Source organism: Malaya genurostris, chromosome 1, assembly GCF_030247185.1.
Source record: "Malaya genurostris strain Urasoe2022 chromosome 1, Malgen_1.1, whole genome shotgun sequence".
In the NCBI taxonomy this organism is placed as follows: domain Eukaryota; kingdom Metazoa; phylum Arthropoda; class Insecta; order Diptera; family Culicidae; genus Malaya; species Malaya genurostris.
In genome coordinates, this window is record NC_080570.1 from 20,852,331 (window position 1) to 20,869,444 (window position 17,114).

A 17,114-nucleotide genomic window follows, 5' to 3' on the forward strand; every position below is an offset into this window, starting at 1 on the left:
AATAAAATGAATCGAAATTTGATGGCAAAGGATATGAATTCTGGAACCCAATTTTTGAGCCAAATGGTTAAACTGAATTCTGAAACTCACTTTCGATGCCTGATTCTGAAACTGAACTCGGCAATTGAATTCTAGATCTGAGTTCTGATTCTGAATTGTTGAACTGATCATTGAACCTATGAACCATTGAAGACGAACACACATTATTTCATTTTTCTGAAAGGTCATCTCAAGGAACATTTTCAATTTCAAGATTTCTTTGTAAATGTCAAGAATACTCCAACCAAAATTTTTTAGCGATCATTGAGATTATAATTTATGTTCGTCTCATGATTTCAGATATTTAGCAACAGTTACAGACTTGTAACCTTCACCTTCACGAGACATGTCGTGTAATTACAGAAAAATTATTCGACGATGCAATGCCAACAGAACTTCCCGCTTTGTATTGGATAGTGGTTCACTTAATTACCACCAATCAGTTCTTGACTATTTTTTTTCCATATATCTGTTTTGTATTGACAGTCCATATATTTCGGATGCGACAGATCGGACAAAACCGTATATTTTCGCACCAACTCAATGAAATATTCTTCATTCATTTTGTTAATATTCAAAAGGCACTTGCACTTGTATACAGACTAGCTGTCAACGCACTAATATCTTTGAGTCAACGCATGCTTTGACCGTGCTTCGGGCGTGTATCGACACGGGTACGACACGGTCTAGTGAGAATAATCACATGGAGCTGCATTAAACAAATTTGAAGCATAACCCGGACGGGATCCGGTCTAGTCCCGTTCCGGATACGTCACGGCCTAGTGTAAATAGCGCTTAAAGCTTCTTCAGCTTACCTGTAAAGTCCGTATGAAAGGGTGAATCCTCCTCCAGAAATTCCGGTTCACCCGTCATGTCGATAAAAACGATAACCACGTTGGCCGGTGAAGACGCTTTGTTTCCACCATCCGTTGCAGTGACCGTAACCTACAAATGGGGCGATGAAAGACACATTAGAAAGAACTGAACTGTTGAGATGGGGAATTCTTAAAGCGCAAACCCCTATATCTTAATATCCAAGTAGAATGAGTGAAAGAAATAGATGAACGGGGAAAAGCAACGCTTGCGGCTTTTTCAATTGGGAACGATAAGAATTATTCAGATCACAGTAGGCTAATGGGTGAAACGTCAACATTGCTTGTGTCTGTCACAGTGCAAAAAAGTGACTTACCCGATACGATCTAGCCTCGATGGCATCGGCATTCACCAGTACCAACTGAGCCTGATTTTTGCTCACTTCGTTCAATTGGAAGTACACGTGATCCTGGCTGGATGCTGAATTAAAAATGAACGAGAGAAAATTATTGTTTTCGGAAATTTCCTAGTGAATGCAGATCACTCACGGTCTTGACTGGTCAGTGAAAAAGTGACTACTCCAAAGTCGCCACCGTCGGTATCCGTCGCTCTGAAATTGGGAATGGTTTCGCCTTGAGTGTTAACCAATGGTCTTCCGTTGGCAAGGGATTCAAATCTGTGAAGCGTAACAGTTGAGAATGTATAGGTAAATCAATTCAGAACTGACTGTCCCAGCTTTTCGTACTTCAACCGAATCCGTGCATCATCCTGGGGATAGTCGAGAATCGGTGCCATGTAGTTGACCGGCTGAACTTGAATCGTGTAGCCGGAACTGGTACACCAGCGGGGACTGTTCGGAACCAGCTCATACTCATCGCCTCTGTCGCATGCCTAGAAATTCACGTTGGAGTTAAACGTGAATGGAACTTACAATTTACAAAGTCGAAACCGTTTACCTCAATATCCACTATCCAATTGCCGTAGAAACATTTCAAGTCGTGTCCAACGACGAATCGAGCCACAAACTCATCCGTCTGCTCCAATGCGAACAGATTTGGAATGTCCTCAATGTTAATTGCCTCCGGAGAATTCTGCCCGTCTGAAAACACGTTACCCGTTCATTAAAAATGCCTGACATTTTGACCTTTGGATAATAATGCAGATAAATTCGAAAAAGGAAGTAAACAAAGCGCTTCTAGGCCCTTTTGAAATGTTTAAGTCGAAACAGGTGCCGTGATTTCCCTGATCCGAGTGCCGAGAGAGTACAGAGCGAGAATCGGAAAAGAAGACAAGAAGACAAGAAGACAAGAAGACGAGAAGACAAGAAGACAAGAAGACAAGAAGACAAGAAGACAAGAAGACAAGAAGACAAGAAGACAAGAAGACAAGAAGACAAGAAGACAAGAAGACAAGAAGACAAGAAGACAAGAAGACAAGAAAACAAGACAAGACAAAAAGACAAGACAGAACAAGAAGACAAGAAGGCAAAAAGACAAGAAGACAAGAAGACAACAAGACAAGAAGACAAGAAGACAAGAAGACAAGAAGACAAGAAGACAAGAAGACAAGAAGACAAGAAGACAAGAAGACAAGAAGACAAGAAGACAAGAAGACAAGAAGACAAGAAGACAAGAAGACAAGAAGACAAGAAGACAAGAAGACAAGAAGACAAGAAGACAAGACAAGACAAGACAAGAAGACAAGACAAGACAAGACAAGACAAGAAGACAAGACAAGACAAGAAGACAAGACAAGACAAGAAGACAAAACAAGACAAGAAGACAAGACCAGACAAGAAGACAAGACAAGACAAGAAGACAAGACAAGACTAGAAGACAAGACAAGACTAGAAGACAAGACCAGACAAGAAGACAAGACAAGACAAGAAGACAAGACAAGACAAGAAGACAAGACAAGACTAGAAGACAAGACAAGACTAGAAGACAAGAAGACAAGAAGACAAGAAGACAAGAAGACAAGAAGACAAGAAGACAAGAAGACAAGAAGACAAGAAGACAAGAAGACAAGAAGACAAGAAGACAAGAAGACAAGAAGACAAGAAGACAAGAAGACAAGAAGACAAGAAGACAAGAAGACAAGAAGACAAGAAGACAAGAAGACAAGAAGACAAGAAGACAAGAAGACAAGAAGACAAGAAGACAAGAAGACAAGAAGACAAGAAGACAAGAAGACAAGAAGACAAGAAGACAAGAAGACAAGAAGACAAGAAGACAAGAAGACAAGAAGACAAGAAGACAAGAAGACAAGAAGACAAGAAGACAAGAAGACAAGAAGACAAGAAGACAAGAAGACAAGAAGACAAGAAGACAAGAAGACAAGAAGACAAGAAGACTAGAAGACAAGAAGACAAGAAGACAAGAAGACTAGAAGACAAGAAGACAAGAAGACAAGAAGACAAGAAGACAAGAAGACAAGAAGACAAGAAGACAAGAAGACAAGAAGACAAGAAGACAAGAAGACAAGAAGACAAGAAGACAAGAAGACAAGAAGACAAGAAGACAAGAAGACAAGAAGACAAGAAGACAAGAAGACAAGAAGACAAGAAGACAAGAAGACAAGAAGACAAGAAGACAAGAAGACAAGAAGACAAGAAGACAAGAAGACAAGAAGACAAGAAGACAAGAAGACAAGAAGACAAGAAGACAAGAAGACAAGAAGACAAGAAGACAAGAAGACAAGAAGACAAGAAGACAAGAAGACAAGAAGACAAGAAGACAAGAAGACAAGAAGACAAGAAGACAAGAAGACAAGAAGACAAGAAGACAAGAAGACAAGAAGACAAGAAGACAAGAAGACAAGAAGACAAGAAGACAAGAAGACAAGAAGACAAGAAGACAAGAAGACAAGAAGACAAGAAGACAAGAAGACAAGAAGACAAGAAGACAAGAAGACAAGAAGACAAGAAGATAAGAAGACAAGAAGACAAGAAGACAAGAAGACAAGAAGACAAGAAGACAAGAAGACAAGAAGACAAGAAGACAAGAAGACAAGAAGACAAGAAGACAAGAAGACAAGAAGACAAGAAGACTGTCTTGTCTTCTTGTCTTCTTGTCTTCTTGTCTTCTTGTCTTCTTGTCTTCTTGTCTTCTTGTCTTCTTGTCTTCTTGTCTTCTTGTCTTCTTGTCTTCTTGTCTTCTTGTCTTCTTGTCTTCTTGTCTTTTTGTCTTCTTGTCTTTTTGCCTTCTTGTCTTCTTGTTCTGTCTTGTCTTTTTGTCTTGTCTTGTTTTCTTGTCTTCTTGTCTTGTCTTGTCTTCTTGTCTTCTTGTTTCGTCTTGTCTTCTTGTCGTATTGTTTTGTCTTGTCTTCTTGTATTGTCTTGTCTTCTTGTTTTGTCTTGTCTTCTTGTCTTCTTGTTTTGTTTTGACTTCTTGTCTTCTTGTTATCTTGTCTTATTGTCTTTTTGTCTTGTCTTGTCTTCTTGTCTTGTCTTGTTTTCTTGCCTTCTTGTCTTATTGTCTCCTTGTTTTGTCTTGTCTTCTTGTCTTGTTTCGTCTTCTTGTTTTCTTGTCTTGTCTTGTCTTGTCTTCTTGTCTTCTTGTCTTCTTGTCTTCTTGTCTTCTTGTCTTCTTGTCTTCTTGTCTTCTTGTCTTCTTGTCTTCTTGTCTTCTTGTCTTCTTGTCTTCTTGTCTTCTTGTCTTCTTGTCTTCTTGTCTTCTTGTCTTCTTGTCTTCTTGTCTTCTTGTCTTCTTGTCTTCTTGTCTTCTTGTCTTCTTGTCTTCTTGTCTTCTTGTCTTCTTGTCTTCTTGTCTTCTTGTCTTCTTGTCTTCTTGTCTTCTTGTTCTGTCTTGTCTTTTTGTCTTGTCTTGTTTTCTTGTCTTCTTGTCTTGTCTTGTCTTCTTGTCTTCTTGTTTCGTCCTGTCTTCTTGTCGTATTGTTTTGTCTTGTCTTCTTGTATTGTCTTGTCTTCTTGCTTTGTCTTGTCTTCTTGTCTTCTTGTTTTGTTTTGTCTTCGTGTCTTCTTGTTATTCTGTCTTATTGTCGTTTTGTCTTGTCTTGTTTTCTTGTCTTCTTGTCTTGTCTTGTCTTCTTGTCTTCTTGTTTTGTCTTGTCTTCTTGTCGTATTGTTTTGTCTTGTCTTCTTGTATTGTCTTGTCTTCTTGTTTTGTCTTGTCTTCTTGTTTTGTTTTGTCTTCTTGTCTTCTTGTTATTCTGTCTTATTGTCTTTTTGTCTTGTCTTGTCTTGTTTTCTTGCCTTCTTGTCTTATTGTCTTCTTGTTTAGTCTTGTCTTCTTGTCTTGTTTTGTATTCTTGTCTTGTCGTCTTGTCTTCTTGTCTTCTTGTCTTCTTGTCTTCTTGTCTTCTTGCCACTTTCGCAGATAATTAACTTTTCTTTTCTTGTTCTAAGACCCCTTGACCGAAAACCTCCCACTGCGATTGAAATGTGCGTAGGACAAATCACCAATATGCATGGTTCTACTGTCAAACTAATTTCGATTTCACTGGAAGCCAAACTAATCAAGCTCCAAGTCTCAGCTGCTATCGAACCCATACATTTGACAACAGTTAGGATCGAAACTGAGTTGGGTTTTGCTTTAAGCGAATCGTTTTCTTTTATGCACAGCCTACTATGAGATGAGTTATGGCTCATGGGTATACAAAAAAAAATGTTGGTATTGTATTTAATTGAATCGCATCGTTTGTTCTTGTACTTACCCGGCCAGATCCGTTTCAGACTGTACTGAATCTTGGCATTCGGTGTATTTCGATCATCCCGATCCGTTGCCTCAAACCGTTCCACTACCGGTATTCCCATTGCGGCATCTTCGCTTAGTTTCAGTTCCTCCAAAAGAGGCATCACCGGCTTCTGGTCATTTATGTCTAGCAGGATCAACGTGAACTGCGTTTCGTTCGCATTCTTCCGACCCGAGCTGAATGGATTGTCCTGAACTTTCAATCTAATGGTGAACCTATCGGGACCTCCATCCCGATCCAGCTCACGATTGTTTTCCTTCACCGTAACCAGTCCCACTTGTAGTGGGCGTTCGTCCGAACCCGTTTCCTCCTGGAGGAGACTTATGGCGAAGTAACTCTGCAAATCGGTGCTGTAGTCAAACTCGAACGATACGGTATGGTACGGTTCATCCCGGTCCAGATCAATCACACCGAGACGATTGATTTCCGTTCCGGATGGGGATTTTTCGAACACTTCAATCTGATCGGGAAAATCCTTGAAATAAGGAACTCGATTGTTTGTGTCGGTGATGTCGATTCTGATCTCTCCCTTCGTTTCGAATGTTCCATCACTAAGGGTTATCTCCAGTGGAATAAAGTACGTGATTGGGACGTCACAGTTGATCTGCTTGGATGCGTCTACCTGAAGTGACCCGAATGAATCTATCGAAAACAAACCGTTGTGTTCTGGCTTCTGCGAACTTGGAAACTTTCATCATTATCTATTACATTCTGATTTGAGTCTTTTTTACTTACGCTAGCGAGTAGGTGATTTTGTTATGCAAAGGGCCATCAATATCTATGGCAATTATGTTACCCACAAACGTTCCCGATTCGGCTTCTTCCAAGACGGAACGCTCGATCGACAGTGTGTTGCCAACAAACTCCGGTGCGTTATCGTTGACATCATCTATCTGGAGAACAACGATCGCTTCGGTTTCGCCCGGTGGAACAACTTGTTCCAAGTCCACCAACTTTATCGTAAGGAACAAGGTTTCGTATTTCTCGTAGTCTAACCTATTATTTATCTCGGCCTGATCCAGGGCTGGATTTACTCGAATCATTCCGATTACACGTCTCGAATCTCTCGCGTCTACGTCAATTATCAAACACCTGAAAGTGAATGATTCAGTTAAATATTGCTCTTTGTCCCGATCGATTCGACTGTAAGTTTACCCCTCGAACACATCCGACGAAACCTGCGAACCACCTTTCACCGCGTAACTGCTCTGCCAATCGATACTGAACTCAAGATCCGCCGTCGAGTCCGGATCAGTTCCGATAATTTCCGCAATCCCGTCGCCTATAATGGCCGGCGTATTCGGAGCAGAATTCTCCTCGATGTGTATTCTTCCACGGGGCTGAAAAATAAACAAAAATGGTACTCAAAAGCAAATGGTCTCAGGTTCTGGTGCTACTTACTACACTAATCGACGGTGGTTTGTTATTGACATCCAGAACGGTGATCACCAGCTGAGCGAATACTTGATGGAGAGGTTCATTTTTATCCGTCTGTAGCGTATCTTTTGCTTGCAGTTGAACCAACACTTCGGGAGCGATGTCATAGTCGAAAACCTCATCACGACCGATTCGGATCTCGAAGCTAAACGTGGGCAACGTGGGCGCTTCTTCACTAGCGGCCGATAGTTCTGTGACGGTTAGATCATTCTGCATTCGCCCAACTATGGTGAGGTTCACGCTGTCATCAACGTCCCGATCGGTGATGTGTACAGTAACCAGATGATGACCCTTTCCGTCGGTTTCGTTGATCGTAACTTCGTACGTCTCTTGATCGAACACGGGAATCTCGTCGTTCCAGTTTCTAAGAGCAATATCTACAATCTGCTGGGTTGTATGGGTCTCGTTTGCCACCTCCGTCGCAGTTACGATCAACTGAAAGTGTTGCCGTTCCGGCAGTTCGTAATCCAGATCGTCGGTGTTGACGATGGTGATCGTGAAGTTGGCCAGCTGATAGCCACTGTTCGGAACGATACTGAATGATTCTGTGCTCTGCTGATCTTGATCGGAGAGTTTTTCGTGCAACGCCACGTTGTAGGTTGCGTGAATTCCCTGTGTAAAGTGTCAGTGTAATTCACCGTGGAAGCGCGACGAAAAGTCACTCAAACTACTACAAACTTACCAAATCAATGTCTTCGATGTTGAACCGTTCGAACGGCAGTTCCATCAGTGTATGCTCCCAAAATGTCATCGATGTTGGGCTAACATAGAACAACGGTACGTTATCATTTACATCGTCCAGAATGATAGCTGCCTCGTTGGACGTCTGGAAGGTTTTATTGTGACACTTGAAAGCGGTGATCTGCAAATAGATATTGAAACTGTTCAATTGTAGTTGTATTTCGGCACCTCGGCATCGAACTCGAACCGTAAACTGGTAAAGTTCGTTCTTCTCCGCATCCCGGTTGATCGCAGCTACTGTCAGAAGTCCAGTTTCCGTGTGGATATCAAAATATTTATCATCTACGGAAAGTGCAAGATCGAAAAATGTTTGCTTCTTATATTAATGAGAAAAAAAAATTTACTGACATTTTGCGTCATCCGTTTGAAGTTCGTAGCAAACCGGCCGATTGAGTCCCGTGTCTCCGTCGATGGCTGTGACCGTTGTCCGGAATTCCTCTTTCTCCAGTATTCGCTGTGTCGTGAACGGACGGGTGAAGATCGGTGCTCGGCTTTCAACGTTTACAACCTGCACGACGAGGTTCGTTGTTGTGGCATGAGTTCGGTTGAAATCGTAGACTGTAGTGGGAAAACTGAACACGGCCCGTTGTGTGTAGTCCAACGCTTTCTTTACTCTGTGGAAATTGAACGACTTGTTTTAGCAAAACTAACGTAAGGAACTGATATTGCAATGAGATTACCCTAGAGTGAAGCGCTTGCTGTAGTCATCTAGTTGTTCTGATTCTGTCATACCAAAAAATTCAGCTTCTTTTTCCGGAAGTTCAAAGTCCAGCCGGTTCGTATATTGACCTTCAATATTGTCCTTCCAAAAACCGTCTTCGTGTCTCACTGTATAGTGACAGTCGGAAAGAAAGTCAGCTTTCAGTTCGTCCACCTCGCAGGGACCTTCGATGGACATGACAGGAGCATTATCCAGAATATTGATCAAGTCAATCCAAACGTATAACGGTTTAGTTTTATCTTCATTCATTATCAGTGTCAAAAAGGCTGAGTTATGATTTTGCTCATAATCCTGTCGATTGTTGATGATAATATACCACTTATTGTCATCCTTTTTCTTAATTTGGGCCCCTAAATGAGTAGGCGGATTTTCCAGATGGATCGAGTTACCCAGGAAGTTGAGCTTAACCATCTCATACGGAGTTTCTATTTCCTCCCACATCTGTATCTTTATTTCACCCGTCTGCTCCTTGTAGTCACCGATGATAATTTTTTCCGGATCGTTCGAATCAAACCATGGTTCCTCCCAATCGCCAGCTGGCGAGCTTCGAATTTGGCTGATCAACGCGAGCTGGACGAATAGTAGGATGATCTGAATGAGAGGGGGGTAGAAATAGAATGATTAAGTAGAACACTTTGATAAAGGGACCATTTCGCTGAGCATGTCGTTTGACCTAACGGCAATTTCTTGTCGACGATTCGATGACCCGTTAGTCGGTCATTTCGACTAACGGGTCATCGAATCGTCGACAAGAAAGCCGTTAATAAAAACTTGGAGTAGGTAATCCTAGAGCGAGATTGACGTAGGACTGCATTCGAGATGTGTATTAATAACAATTAGTTTAAAATTTGTAGTATTATTTAAAAAGATTGCGTATGTATTTTATTTTCTTTCGTTATCGTGCTTTCTCTTGGCCTTTGCCGCATTGTATTTTGACTGCACGTATTGCGACACGTTCAAGCTTTCACAAAGATAAAACTAAACGATTGGCTACTTTTTTTTATATATCTTCAGAATAACTGTTTTAAGCTCCGCCCATATTAAGTTCAGAAGGACTTCGTTGTAAAATTCTCTACGGTATTAAACACTATTCGGGATATTTTTCCCAAACGCGACTGCAACAAAATGATAGCAAACGTTCGTTTGGTGTAAATTTCACATACCGAAAAGTGCACAAAGCCAATCAAATTATTATAGATTTTCACTAAGCAGTGTATCGAAAATAAGCTATCCACAAATTTGTCCAGTAACCTTCGATGGGTCGAAGCTAAGGATATTGGATTGATATTTTTCTTATACCCTTTTCCGCAAACTAATTGAGAGTGGTTTTGGCATAGTGATCCGATGCTAAATCCAGCCAAAACAGTGGAGGTGTACTATGCTTCTTATATAAAGGCAGCAATCTCTTCTGGAGACTGCTCAGATCGATAGATTTCTGCATTTATAGTTCCGGTAGTGTAAAAATGGTTGACTTCAAACCACAGGAACATTTTGCTTGCCATACCAGTATCTTTCGATCAAATTTCTCCACTTGAATCGACCTGTCCGCATCGCTCACATCCTCCGCAACGACGACAGTAAAGTATTGTGGACCTGGAAGGGTTTTTGAGTCCTCATTTACATAAGTCTCATCGTCCATCAAACCGGATGCATGCATCCGGACACTGCAAAAGACGCGAATACAATTTCCAGGCCCTTGTTGCTGCTCGCTTCTTCTGTTCTACACTTTGTTTCGAGATGTTCTGCTTCTTGTAGGTATTCAGGTGATTTCGCCACTTGATACGCTGGATCATTCCGACACTAGTTCCTGCTTTTTTGGCCAAATCACACATTGACACTGATTTGTTCTTCATGATTAACAGATCGGCTGAAAAGTTCGTATCGTTTCTATGAGAGGGCGCCACTAGAATTAAATCCATACCATTTTCAGTTAGTACCAACCTTCAAAAGATACGTGCATAAATTTGACAGCTGTCTGATTATTAGTTTGTGAGATATTGCATTTTGAGTGAAGCTACTTTTCTTATTGTGAAAAAAAATGGAAAAAAAGGAGTTTCGTGTGTTGATGAAACACTACTTTTTGATGTAAAAAAGTGCCGCCGAAACCAAAAAATGGCTTGATGAGTGTTATCCAGCCTCTGCACCGGGCGAAGCAACAATTCGTAAGTTGTTTGCAAAATTTCGTACTGGTCATATGAGCACCGAAGACGATGAACGCAGTGGACGTCCAAAAGAGGCTGTTACCGATGAAAACGTGAAAAAAATCCACAAAATGATTTTCAATGACCGTAAAGTGAAGTTGATCGAGATAGCTGACACCCTAAAGATATCAAAGGAACGTGTTGAACATATTATTCACGAATATTTGGATATGAGAAAGCTTTGTGCAAAATGGGTGCCGCGTGAGCTCACAATCGATCAAAAACAACAACGAATTGATGATTCTGAGCAGTGTTTGGAGCTGTTATATCGAAATAAAACCGATTTTTTTCGTCGATATATAACAATGGACGAAACATGGCTCCTCCTTACTTCACTCCGGAGTCCAATCGACAGTCAGCTGAGTGGACTGCACGCGATGAACCGAACCCAAAGCGTGAAAATATTCAACAATCGGCCGGTAAGGTTATGGCGTCTGTATTTTGGGATTCGCATGGTATAATTTTCATCGACTACCTTGAAAAGGGAAAAACCATCAACAGTGACTATTATATAGCGTTGTTAGAGCGTTTGAAGGACGAAATTTCAAAAAAACGGCCTCAATTGAAGAAGAAAAAAGTTTTGTTTCATCAAGACAATGCACCGTGTCACAAGTCGATGAAAACCATGTTTATTTATTTATTTATTTATTTATTATTAAATTTATTCATCTGACAATAAAATGCATTTCAAAATGCCAGGTCATAACGTTTCACCGAATACTGAACCCAATTCGATTAGACTATGCAATTGATGGACAAACGCTCCAGAGAGTTGACCATGTTAATGACCTTGGTGTTTTGTTAGATGCCAAACTTACCTTCAATCTGCATCGTTCAACTGTAATTTCAAAAGCGACCAGGCAACTAGGTTTTATTGCAAAGATCGGGCGGGACTTCAAAGATCCGTATTGTTTGAAGGCGTTATATTGTTCTTTGGTTCGTCCAATACTGGAAAATGCTAGCGTAATTTGGAGTCCTTATCAACTTACATGGAACTTACGGATTGAGCGCGTTCAGAAACGATTTGTTCGTCTTGCTCTAAGAAACCTTCCCTGGCAGAACCCGCTTGATCTTCCACCATACCACGATCGCTGTCGACTGATCGGACTCGACTCATTGGAACGACGCAGGAAAATTCAGCAAACTACTTTCGTGGCAAAACTGATCAACGGGGATATCGACTCACCGAAGATTTTGTCTCAACTCGATTTTCGTGCTTCACAACGATCACTGCGCTCTTCCAGTTTATTTCAGCCGAGATTTCATCGAACGACGTTCGGGTATTACGAACCGATAACATCATGCTTGAGGACATTTGGCACCGTTGAACACCTTTTTGAATTTGATGAACCATCACACAAATTCGTGCAGAAAGTACAGCGATCTACAATTTTATGACTTGACTAAACCAATTCATTAAGACCATTTTATTGTCAGATGAATAAATTTAATAATAAATAAATAAATAAATGTTGAAATTGAACGAATTGGGCTTCGAATTGCTCCCTCATCCACCGTATTCTCCAGATTTGGCCCCCAGTGACTTTCTCCTGTTCTCAGACCTCAAGAGAATGCTCACTGGTAAAAAATTTAGAAGCAATGAAGAGGTAATCGCTGAAACTGAGGCCTATTTTGAGGCAAAGGACAAATCGTACTACAAAAATGGTATCGAAAAGTTGGAAGATCGCTATAATCGCTGTATCGCCTCTGATGGCAATTATGTTGAATAATAAAAACGAATTTTGGCAAAAGAATGTGTGTTTCTATTGAACGATACGAACTTTTCAGTCGAACTGTTAGATACACACCTTTCTGGTTCAGTTTCGGGTTGGAAGAATTCGAAATAGTGTTCCCCAAACTTATTGATGATGGTTTCAACACTAGCATGATGAATTCCAAACCGCTTCGCCAATTTTCCAGATTTTGTGTCCAGAACCTTAATTTTCATTTCCTTTTCATTATGCGACATTTCGGAAACGCAGAATTTCAACCGCACAAACAAGTAAACAATCGAAAGCTGACAGACAAACGCCCAGCATGCTGTGATCTGAGCATGAAAAACCATCACAAATACATGCGTATAACACAAATGTATGCGGATAGATTTTTTTCGATACACTTCTTAGTGTAGAATTTGTCTGAATACTATTGTGTATTTCGGCGACGCCAGCTACGAAACAGTCGTTGAATTTGGTTGCTATTCCGAATTCCGATCCAGGATTTCTGAGCCGCTGAATACTATTTCAACGATTTTATTAGTATTTGGCTTCGTGAGACGATCAAATCTTTCACATTTTCTTTCTATTTCATCTCATTTGTAAGGACGTTACCTTAAAACCCGGATTTAGTCACTAAAATCACTGTGATTCGCCTCGTTTCACATTGGAGATCGATTCACGTTCCTTGGAAATTAAACTCGTATTTAATAAAAACAACAAAAACACTTCTGAAATGTTCACTACTCTGTTCCTAATTTAATCTCAATGAATTTTTATTCATTCTATCGTTGGTCCTATATTCATCCTTTTAGTTAGCAATTGCGGTAGCAATCGAAACAAAATATTGCACTATTACACCATCAGATTCAAAATGTCAGAATTCTTCTTAAAAAGGGCCTAATGCCAACTATGAGACAACACACGATGTTTTTAAAACCAGTCTGGAATTAATTCGACTTTTAAAAATTATTGGTTCGTTTTGTTTGATATTTTGATATTGTTGTTTCGAGCCTCGCATTTTAGTAGGAAAATCATATCAATATAAAATTTCAACGTATTCTTGGTAGCCGGCTACCCAGAGCTCGATTTCTAGTAGCAACACGCATCGAACAAACAATCCTTCCCTTCTCAAAGAGCTCTGCAGTCGGACGTAACTGGCGTCGGTATCAGGTATCACCATTTAGGGATCAATGCAGTCGTTGTTTCAAAAAACAAATCGTTTTGCAAGCTCAATTTGTCCCGATCAATAACGGAGTAGCAAAACACGGGCCATCTCTTATGCTTCAAAATAATGCTTTTGGGAGGATTTCGTAAAAAAAAATTATTATTCCAGTATTTCCGAAACTGGAGCACGTGAAGGTTTTAGAAAGAAGTTTCTATGGATGTCAATTAACCGAACCAAATTTAAAAATTATTATTATGTAATATTAGAGGCGGAAGATCGGAGTCACCTTCGCCAAACTATAAGATCTTTTATTTAAATGTAAGTTCGTGGTACTTCCGGAACCAAACATCGGAATGCCTAGATTGAATTTTTTAGTCATCAACTAACGACATTTTTCTTTCGGTGTAGATTATGAAATATTTCATGGATCGCTGAAATGTTTCACTAACATGACAACTGGAACTTTCCTCTTAGTTTTGTAGTAAAAAAATGACGTCGAATTAAGTGGAAGTGCATTTTGTACGAATGGCTGTAAAATCCGAATTCATCGGCCCGCGATCTTGCCAAAATACTATTAGCAAATCATTGGATACAATTTGGACAAAAAGCTGGTTGCCATTATTGAGAAAAATCTCAATATTTCTGTGTAAAATGTGCCTCGCTCGCTGCTGGGAAGTTAAAATACCACTGCAAAAGATTACGCCTAAGAGCTTTCCAGCGAAAATTTCGTCAAAATTTTCTTGTACCATAATGGGCGTTTCGTCCTCGAAAACTTTATGCAGCTTCCGCGTCTAACTTTTTTTTTACCGCAATGCAAAAAAAAGCGTTACCGAGTATTCCTGAACAAAGAAGGTATCCCGATGTTCTCGAAGAAGTACTGGATTTAGCAGGCCATATGTAGTTATGTTTGGAAATCTGGAAGTTTCCATAAATAATTGCTAAGCAAATGCTACCATCTATCAGAAGCTTCAGCTCATTTTTCACTGGATTTGGTCTCTTCCAACTGTGCGAACCCCGTCCTGGAATGGTACAAGTAAAGTACAAGGGGTCAAATACGTACCGAAAACAGTCGGTCTATCAAACTGTACAGAACTTCGCGCAATAGACAAATACTGGGATTTAGTTAAGCGGAAACTCTTCCAATCTAAGAAGAAAGCAAATGGAATTAAATGTGGACAGACTATAGTAAAAATGTTGAACCAATTTGAAAGAATTCGTCTCTCTTTACATTATCTCTAATGGCAAACAAATTTTTGAAATAGAAATTTTTACACTAATAACCCTGTAATGCAGGAACCTCCCGTGGAATTTTAAATTCGTTCGTTTGAATCGGAGTTGATACAAATCGATGTTGCCATTTCTGAGCAAATTCAGTGCATATTTTTCTCGTATTTTGCACATGTTACTCTGTAATTCTGGAACCGGATGAACATAAAAATTTTCATTCCAACCTAAGTTTGTGAAAATCAGTTCAGTCTTGTTCGACAAAATCAAGTGCATTTTTTTCACATTCTCCCTCAACTCGACCCTTGGCTCAAGAGTCGGTTTTCACGGTGATTGTATATTCTTTCTATATGAGAATCACTAAAAGTATCCTACAAATTGAAACAGTTTTTAATTCACTCTGAATGTCTTTATTTTCCTCTGCATCTTTTATTCTTTTATTTGGAGCCGGGAAAAGCCCACTGGAGCTAGTTTCTGTCGAACTTGTTCTCCAGCAGGCATAAAACCACCTGATCTTTTACATCAACAGATTACAATCCTATAAATGATATATTTGTCTTGAATCTAGTGCTTCTATAGCAACTAAATCTAATGAGACAATAAATTGAGGAACGATTTCCTGATAACATTACATTCAGGAAATCGTTCCTCAATTTATTGTCTCATTCATTGATAAATGAAAGTCGAAAGAATTGAAACATTTGTTAAATATGCGTCACATGCTACAAATAAGCTCGTTATATCCATAATTGGTTCTAACATAGAAAATCCGAAGAATTGTAACAATTGCAATAGCTCGGAGCAATCGATTCGCGACACTGAGATAGTCTGCCACAAAACTAGCCTCACCAACATCGCGACGGACAGATAACAAATCGAGACCAATCAGTTTGCAGCGGTAAGTTTAAAGGATATCGTTTTCGTTATATTCCAGCGTTTAGCAAACTATAGCGCAATACAGAGCTTACAAGTAATGTACATCAGAGAATTCATTAGAGATTTTGGAGATAGTAAGCTCCATGTGCTTTTTAAAATTCGATGCGCGTTCGAGAGCAGTTTGTGAAATATTATAATCGAACTTGAATACAGACTTTTTGCGACTAAAAGAGATGACGGAGCATTTAGTGGCATATAAAACCATTTTGTTGATGTTACACCAATTAGTTAAATTATCCAATGGTTCTTGTAGGAACTCTGAGTCTGCTGCAGATTTGATTAGATGAAATATTTTAAAGTCATCAGCGAACGATAGTTTCATACACTTGATCGAAAAATTTACATCGTTGACATACAATACAATTATAAACGGTCCAAGGTGACTTCCTTGAGGAGCTCCAGAGGTAACAGCAAATGGTGAGGTTGTACAGTGTCCTATTTTCACTATCATTTCACGACCAGTTCGATATATCTTCTTTCGATTTCCACATTAGAACGGGAACACGCAATCACCTATATCGAAAAGTTTTTGCAATTCCTGATAACAGTTCTGCTGAAACAAGCAGTTTGTACCATTCGAGATTGGAGAGCATACAGTCGAAATTTACCTTCTCGAAAATTTTGGTTCGCTTATCTCTAATTTTTTGGGGTTTCGTAAAACTAACAACCATAAAAAAATTACAAAGAACTTTTTTTTGTCGAACAAACACAAATGTGAATTGATGTTTCTTGAAATTCTTACGAAATCCGCGCTATCACATCAAAATCTGAGCAGAAACCGCACCAAATCCGCGAAAAACCCTGGAGGAATATGTGGAACTCGAAAAAAATAAGATATAAAAGAAAAAAAATTAAAAATTGGTCGAAACAAATTAGGTTCAACCCCCAACAAACTGAACTGCGGTTCACACAAATGTTTATTTTGTGTACAAATATATCCGTAACCACTTGGCATCCGTGTCAAATTGCTTATTTGGGTCAGTTTTGAGTACAGATTTTGTACGTTTCTTTACATCGTCGCACAGTGGTTCAAAACTGAAATTTCATGAAATGGAAAAAAATAAGGTATGAAAGAAAAAAAAGCTCATGGCCAAGGTTTCGAAATTTATTAAAAAACGAGTTTCTAATAATTATAAATTTTAATCAAACACAGCCTATTACAATTGACAAATGAGATTCGCATTCAACGTTAATGGTGAAGGCATGGCCACTTTTGTCCACTACACCGTTTCTCATCTGTCCTGTCGTATCTGTCAGTGTCTTAGGTTACTTAGAAAAAGCGAATTGAACATTTTCTGTTTTCGGTTCGAAGCGCCAATTTGATGGTGTGTGATTTGCTGATTACAGAACTGATTGGGGGAAAACATTAGTCATATGTCAGAAATATTCGATTGACATGTGTGTGC

The 17,114-nt window shown here is 39.6% G+C and overlaps 1 protein-coding gene across 2 annotated transcripts in view; it reads right to left on the reverse strand.

The window, feature by feature from the left end:
* The window catches only part of LOC131434430 (cadherin-23-like), a 31,034-nt gene that overhangs the window by 2,427 nt on the left and 11,493 nt on the right, over positions 1–17,114 (reverse strand). For both annotated transcript variants that reach the window (XM_058601143.1, XM_058601134.1), the window contains 13 exons: positions 8,424–9,055; positions 8,092–8,357; positions 7,931–8,025; positions 7,685–7,864; positions 6,967–7,614; positions 6,721–6,905; positions 6,301–6,657; positions 5,527–6,245; positions 1,809–1,951; positions 1,598–1,743; positions 1,401–1,528; positions 1,229–1,332; positions 855–984 (listed from right to left, as the gene is read on the reverse strand). In XM_058601143.1, the coding sequence (XP_058457126.1) occupies positions 855–984; positions 1,229–1,332; positions 1,401–1,528; positions 1,598–1,743; positions 1,809–1,951; positions 5,527–6,245; positions 6,301–6,657; positions 6,721–6,905; positions 6,967–7,614; positions 7,685–7,864; positions 7,931–8,025; positions 8,092–8,357; positions 8,424–8,905 (3,583 nt within the window). In that variant the 5' untranslated portion in view covers positions 8,906–9,055. The remainder of the gene's footprint in view (positions 1–854; positions 985–1,228; positions 1,333–1,400; positions 1,529–1,597; positions 1,744–1,808; positions 1,952–5,526; positions 6,246–6,300; positions 6,658–6,720; positions 6,906–6,966; positions 7,615–7,684; positions 7,865–7,930; positions 8,026–8,091; positions 8,358–8,423; positions 9,056–17,114) is intronic.